The sequence below is a fragment of the Otolemur garnettii genome, unplaced genomic scaffold, assembly GCF_000181295.1.
Source record: "Otolemur garnettii isolate 467f Iridium unplaced genomic scaffold, OtoGar3 scaffold00032, whole genome shotgun sequence".
Classification (NCBI taxonomy): domain Eukaryota; kingdom Metazoa; phylum Chordata; class Mammalia; order Primates; family Galagidae; genus Otolemur; species Otolemur garnettii.
The window spans coordinates 1,269,539-1,277,274 of NW_003852427.1; the positions used below are offsets into that span (position 1 = coordinate 1,269,539).

A 7,736-nucleotide genomic window follows, 5' to 3' on the forward strand; every position below is an offset into this window, starting at 1 on the left:
AATAAAATAAATAAAGAAGATAGACAAATGGCTAACAAACATATCAAAAAATTCTCATCATCTCTAATCATCAGAGAAATGCAAATCAAAACTACCCTGAGATATCACCTACCCACTGTGAGAATGGCCCACATCACAAAGTCTCCAAGATGCAGATGCTGGCATGGATACAGAGAGAAGGAAACACTTTTACTGCTGGTGGGACTGCAAACTAATACAACATTTTTGGAAGGAAATATGGAGAATCTTCAAAAACTCAAATTAGACCTCCCATTGGAGCCTGCAATCCCATTACTAGGTATCTACCCAGAAGAAAAAAAAATCCTTTTATCATCAGGACATTTGCACCAGACTGTATATTGCAGCTTGATTTACAATTGCCAAAATGTGGAAACCGCCTCTTGGGGGCAGGACCCAATCATAAGAGGGACTTTAACAAATGAATCAGTGTAACCCAATTCCTTGTACCCTCAATGAATCCCAAACAATAAACAAACAAATAAAAACTAACAAAGAAAAGAAAAGAAAAGAATGGCCTCAGTGAGTGTATGTGCACAGAAGGAACCTGCCATCTTTGCTCTGAGGGCTCAGCAGTAGCCTTCCTGGGCAGTGGTGAATCTGGCTTCATGAGGCGGTGGAGAATTTGGAGAGCTGTTTCTGGTGCTGCCATGAAGATCTCCCTACCTCTGCCCTGCCTTGGATAATGACCCTAGCAGTAGTGGGAGTAGCATCTAACACATCTACAGTACATGGGCATTGCTGGGCACTGTCCAATGAGCCTGACACATTTAATCCTCCCAAGAGAACTGTGAAGTTCTATGCTCCACTTCGAAAAGTGAAGCACAGAGGTTAAGTGACTTGCCCAAAGTCACCAAACTAGGCAGTGGTGAAGCCAGACAAAGCTCTGAGTCACTCCTCCTCACATGTTTGTTCAGCTTACTGGCCTCTAAGCTGTTTCTTTGCAAAGAGTTGCCAATGAAGCGCTCACCCTGAAGAGGACTAAGATTGGATCCCTGGCTCACAGATTGGTGCTAAACAGGCCACAAACATCCACGGAGGTAGCCTCACTACACTGGGCCATACCAGCCTGCTGAGCAGGAAGGCAGGCTTTGAGGACAGTGAGCCTCCATAATGGGGTGCTCTGCTCATATCACCAGGGGCTAGAGGTTCTGTGACTCATTCAGAAAACATCCTTGGCCACTGCCCCCACCTGGTTCTCCCATGGAAGGATGCTCTGCAGGTCAGAGGCCCAAAGGATCTGTGAGTCAGTTTCAGTCTCAGAGTCTGTGCTAAAAAGTAGACCTCCTTGTGTGGGAGGGAAGGGGCAGGGAGGGAAATGGGATGAAGAAGGGCATAACTCAGATGGCTGACTTTGAAAGTGGCTTACTCTACCCATTTGCTGCCATCCCAAAGTTGGGGTGACTAAGACTCCCAACCCTGCAGAGTACAGAGGTACTTCAGAACTGGGCGGATGGTGAGGAGTGTGCCACTGAGGGGGTGGAGCTGAGGCCAATACTCACAAATCAAATAGCAAGCCTGCCTGAGCAAGCCACTTGGGAAGATGGATGATGGCACCCACCTGGCTGTAGGCCTCAGGCGAGGGCTGGGCCATTCTGGACCATCCAGAGAGGAATGCTATGTGCCTGCCCTCTGCTGAGCCTGAACCCAAGAAGAGGGAACAGGGAAACTGCCAACTGCCTGGTAGAGACAATTCTGGCTATTGCTGGAACACCTCATTAAGAGCCCTAACTCCAGGAGAGATCAGTGAGCCTGGAAAACAACTGAGGAAAACATGGCCAGATTAACACACATGCACCTTGTAGAGTTCTGAAAACAAGATGAACTTCTATGCCTCAACTAGGTCTTCATCTGTAGAATCCAAGTTTCCCCAGGACATAGTGAGTCCACCAAAAACAGTCCTCACTGTGTTATCCAGAAATAGACAGTGCCAGTTTTGCAAAGTAGTTGACTGGCTGATATTCCTGGCATCTGGTTGGGGATGCACTGCCACTTTAATTTGCAAAGGGGCTGAATGATGAGATGTAGGATCAGGGTTCTACAAAGACACCAAACACGCAGCCACAGGCCACAGGACAACCTTCACTTATTCTCTGTGATGCAAAGTTTCTTACAAAGTTACTATCATACTCCTAACTGCTACCATATAACAAAACCTTCCATGTGTACCCCTAAAAAACACTGACAGGAAATGTTTTTAGTGTTATATTCGTCTGGATCCAATGAAGCTATTTTTAACCATCGTCTCAGACTCAATTTCCAATTTTATCCTATAAAGTTCTAATTGATTCCACCTCCCCTGATCTCTCACTTGACGAGGCTGTGAAAAACATTAGGCACTTTCTGATGGGTTTAAAGTAGGTATTTTTTAAGTCTTTGCATGCTGCTCATGTCTCCCTTAGCACATGCCTTCTTCTCAGGGTTTAACAGGCATTCAGCAGGGACTGCACACAGCAGCCTACATTCTCCAAGCCCCCTGTCCTGACACCTAACCTTTCCCTTCAAGTGTACTTCCTTCAGTGGGTCTGAGGTATGTAGTCCCAGCTGGGCTCCTGTGACATGCTCTGGATGATGTGACTTAATGCTTTCCTCACTTAGCCCACCATCCTGAGGTGTGGAAAGATGCCCTGCCACCTCAGCTCCATCTTCATTAGAGACACCAACGGTCCTTTGCATCCTACCCATGGGCTGACCTGGGGGCCACCCTTCCTGCTGCCCCCACCCTTGGCTTAAATATCTCTCCTTCCCTTGTTGGCCGCATGTGTCCCTCCTTAAGTCTTTCTCTACCCATGTGCTGCCATTAAGAGCTATGGAATCCCTCTTGGGGGCAGGACACAATTATAAGAGAGACTTTACCTAATAAATGTAATCAGTGTAACTCGTAAAAATTTAAAAAAATTTTTTAAAAAGTTAAACAACCTAAATGTCATATAACTTATAGGTTACTTAAATAAATTATAGTCATTTACCAAAAAAAAAAAAAGAGCCAAGGAATCAGAGGATCTTTTCTTTTTTTTCTTTTTTTTTTTGAGGCAGTCTCACTATGTTGCCCTCAGTGGAGTGCCATAGTATCACAGCTCACAGCAACCTCAAACGCTTGAGTTTAACTAATTCTTTTGCCTCAGCCTTCCAAGTAGCTGGGACTACAGGAGCCTGTAATAACGTCTGGCTATTTTTGTTGCACCTGTCATTGTTATTTAGCTGGCCTGGGGCCAGGTTCAAACCCGCCAACCTTGGTGTACATGGCTGGCACCATAACTACTGTGCTTTGGGCACCGAGCTGAATTGGAGCATCTTTAAATCCTGCCCTGTCCTCTACCTGCCACAAGCCAGCCACCCTTTGCTTCCTTTACTCCCTAGATGTACCCATGGCCCCTTTCACATATGTAGGCATGCTGCTTCCTCTGCCAGGACCACATTCCCTCCCTAGGGTGAGATACCCCCAGTGTTGGTCACCACCGCTTATGAAGGTATTTTGCACTACTGAAACTGTGGTGCTATGAGTCTGTGATACAAGCTGCCAACCTAAGATCCAGTGGGAGGGGCCCTATCTACCTTGCTGATGAACATAGTCTGGGCCATAGCTAACTTTTAATGAGTAGCTACCTAGAGATAAGCATGGATTAAATCATGCAGATTCATCTCCCTTAATTCTTATCATGAACACGGGAGGCAGAGCCCATGACTACCTGCACATTACAGACAAATACACCAGAGCTTAGAAAATGGAAAGGATTTCCCTAAGGTTGCTCAGAGCATTAGGAAGGGGCCACTTTCAAACTCAGAGCCTAGGTGCTTGAAGTCTAGACTTATTGCTCACAGTTCTTTGTAGGTCCCTGGAGTGCCTATCTAGCAAAGAGGAAGATGAAGGGACAAACATAATGTTTCTTTTAAAGTTTGTTATGACCCAGGCCAGCTCCAGGTGGGCACGTTCTGGAAGGATGGAGTGTGGTGAATTTGGAGTCTAGTGGCCTGGCCAGGGCTTAGATGGCTCTGAGAGCCATGATCCCGGAGCAGGCACTCTTACTTCATTAATTTGGACTGGAAAACAGATCCATTATAATTATGCTTCAAAAAAATAATAGCACTTGCTGGTCAATTTCAAATATCCAAATGTCAAATCATGTACATGTAACTAGGGGAACTCACACCATGACCTACCTGGGTGAGGACATCCAGCTGGCCTACGATGTGCTCCAGTGTGCTAGTCAGTGTCTGGGGCATGCTGATGGGCTCTTGGGGCTGGCTCTGCATCGACTCCAGACTCTTGCCTCTGCCTGGTGAGATGGGGAAATCCACTGCTGGCTGGGTAAAGACAGAAAGAAAAGAGTCCCTCAGTATATTCAGTGCTTTAGGAAAGACTGAAAGAAGACTAGCCCCTTTAAAGGATTAAAGGACAGCTCAGAGCCTGTGGCTTAAGCGGGTAAGGCACCAGCCACATACACCTGAGCTGGTGGATTCGAACCCAGCCCAGGCCTGCTAAACAACAATAATGGCTACAACCAAAAAATAGTTGGGCGTTGTGGCAGGCACCTATAGTTCCAGCTACTTGGGAGGTGGAGGCAGGGGAATCGCTTGAGCCTAGGAGTTGGTGGTTGCTGTGAGCTATGATGCCACAGCACTCTACCCAGGGCAACAGCTTGAGGCTCTGTCTCAGGAAAAAAAAAAAGGATTAAAGGGCAAACTACCAGCAAACTTGAGAAAATGAGTTCCAAGTGTCAGTGATAAATGGCAGTGTGGTGTGACACTCACCTTTCCAAACAGAAGCCATGAGTGAGGAGCAGAATCAGAGTAACTAGAGGCTCAGGCTGGAAAGGGCCTTCAGAGGATAGCAGGTGGCCAGTGAGTACCTCCAGGGACCCATCTCCTACCTCTGCATCTAGCTTGCACCCTTCAGCAGGAATCATGGTGAATCCAGAGGTATTAAAGACTGGCCTGGCTCTGAAGTCAGCTAAATTCCAATTCACTACCCTCCCACATGGAGATGTCCCAGACTTCACTAACGACTTCCTAAGACCCCAGGAACTATGGCCTAGAACTGGAAGTGAGGGTAAAGGGGGAATGTTCCAACCTTACCCTAGTTCCCCTGGGAAAATAAAGATGTCTATGTGAATGTCCTAGTCAGATGGCTGGTGGGAGTTGGCATTCATAGGACAGTTACCTCATGGCTACCTTAAACAGGATTCCAGGAACATCTGAGGCTTGGTGTTTCTGCCTAAGGCTCTTCAGCTCCGAAATTCAGAAAAGTCAGTCTCTTGCTCTATACAAAGACAAAGGCTTCCTAACCAAAGAAGCACTGTCCATGTTCAGCAAGGCAGGATACTACAGCCAGGGGTATCTGAATGCAGGGCCAGCAGATGCCCAATTCTTGGAGCCTGTGATTCCCCTGTGGACTTGTTCCAGTGGGAATGTGACCCTCAGTGATAGTCCACATTCTCAGCTAGCTCCAAAGCCTTAGCAAACCATAAATGCAGCCACACTTGGGGGTTTTAAACCACTACCTCACTAATGGACATTCCAAATGTTACCACGTCACTCCCTAGCTTTGCCAGTCCTCCAGGGCTTTCTGCTGCCTTTGGGACAAAATCCAAAAACCCTGGCAAGGTACCCCAATCCAGTCTGCCTCATTCCTGAGCTCCTCTCTGCCCTTGAGCCCAGCTCATGTGGTCCTCTCCACTGGGGATATCCTCAAGCCCCCCCTTCTCAGCACCCTGTTCTCCTTCACATCATAAGGCACCCTCCTAATCAGAACTCCTCTGTGCTCCTGTAGGCCTTGACCTGCCCTATTCCTGTACTGTTTCTCTGGCCACTTCATCTCTAGGGCCAGGTTGAGACACCTGAACGGGATTAATCAATGCCCACCAGCTACCATTGTGTCTGTGCCCTCTCCCTTCTCCTGTCTGTGTTTATCACTCCTTTCCCCCCAAACCCAGGACATATCTGTGTTGGAAGCTTGCCATATACCACAAAGCCAACGGTACTCCACCTGGCAGCCTCCCACCCTCAGTGCCACAACTAGTGGAGTATACTGACTATGGCTGGGGCTCATGTAGGATGTCTATGCACCCACCCACAACTTTGCCCTGCCTACAGACCCACTGCCAGATGTAGCAACTGGCTACATCTCTTGAGTCTCCCACCTCTTGGACTAACCCATAGCAGCCTGGCCTTGGGAAGATGCTCTGCCCTGGACATGCCCACCTTGGTGGACATCAGAGTCCTTGAAAAAAAAAAAAAACAGCCCAGGAGAGGATTCCCAACCAGCAAAGAAAAAATGTTAAGAGAAGTTTAGGACATGGACCCTACCTGCATGTTTTCCTTTATTAGGATACCTTACAGAATCTAATCTAATCTCATGGGTCATAAACTCTCAAGGACAAGCTGATATGAACTTGCAAAAATGCACACACTGGTGGCCAGATAACTTGCATGTGAGAAGAAAAGCAGTTCTGGGTCAGTCCTTATGCCCATTTTTGGCATGTCTGTTATATCTGTGGCCATTACAGATATATGTGTGACCATTACATATGAGCCAATAGGTGAGGCTCTTTTAGCTCTCTAGGAATCAATGCCCACCCAGAAGTCCATCCACAAAGGAAACATTTCAGAAGCCTATTCACTTTGCCAGGACAACTTATAGTCCATCATGGTGCTCCCCAGACCCAAGCAGTTCTACTGGGAAACATAACATAGTACAGCAGTGAAGAATGGTGACTCAAGACAGGTGAGGTGAAATTCTAGCTCCACCCCTGAACAGCAAGGTAGCAATGGGCAAGAGGCTTATCTTCTCTGAGCTTCTACTTCCTCTTCTATAAAATAGGGGTGATGCCTGGGCCAGCTCTTCAAGGGTTTCTAAAGTCACCAGCTGACCTTTCTTGAGAAACATTCACAGTCTTGTGCCCATCCTTCCAGAGAACTCTTCCAAACATGCACACTCTTCCACTGGAGAGAGGGTACAAGAAGGCAGCCCTTCTGCCCTGACAGCTGTCATCGTCCTGTTAAAGGCAAACTAATGCTGCCTGTTGCTTAAGAAGAAAGGAATGGAAATTCTAAATGTTTCTACAGAATGGCACAGAAACTGACAGCACTGACCTCTGCCTCTGGAAGCACAGTGGATGGTGAGGGGAGGCAGAGGACCACTGACCTTAGTAACAGAAACTCTCCTTCTGAGCCAAAGCCAAGCCAGCTCTAGGGAATACTAGGGACAACAGCCACAGTGCTCTGAGCTGCAGATAGGCCTTTAGAAGAAAGGGTTGCGGGCGGCGCCTGTGGCTCAGTGACAAGGGCGCCAGACCCATATACCGAAGGTGGCAGGTTCAAACCCGGCCCGGCTGAACTGCAACCAAAAAATAGCCGGGCATTGTGGTGGGTGCCTGTAGTCTCAGCTACTTGGGAGGCTGAGGCAACAGAATTGCTTAGGCCTAGGAGTTGGAGGTTGCTGTGAGCTGTGTGACACCACAGCACTCTACCAACAACAACAAAGTGAGACTCTGTCTCTACAAAAAAAAAAAAAAAGAAGAAGAGAGGGTTCAAGAACCACTGTTTTTTCCCATCTATACCATAAGTTTAGTGGGCTATCTCCATTTACAACAAAGGAAACTGAGGCTCAGACAGAAAATAACTGTCTGAAGATACCTAGTCTCAAACCCTCAGTACTGCCCTGAGCCATTTCTCTGCCTCCTTGCTCATTTTTATCAGAAGACATCCAGCATTTAAAA

The 7,736-nt window shown here is 47.3% G+C and overlaps 1 protein-coding gene across 2 annotated transcripts in view; it reads right to left on the reverse strand.

Annotated features, from left to right (window-relative positions):
- The window catches only part of POC1A (POC1 centriolar protein A), a 91,140-nt gene that overhangs the window by 25,776 nt on the left and 57,628 nt on the right, over positions 1-7,736 (reverse strand). For both annotated transcript variants that reach the window (XM_012804926.2, XM_023513059.1), the window contains exon 10: positions 4,180-4,323. In XM_012804926.2, the coding sequence (XP_012660380.2) occupies positions 4,180-4,323 (144 nt within the window). The remainder of the gene's footprint in view (positions 1-4,179; positions 4,324-7,736) is intronic.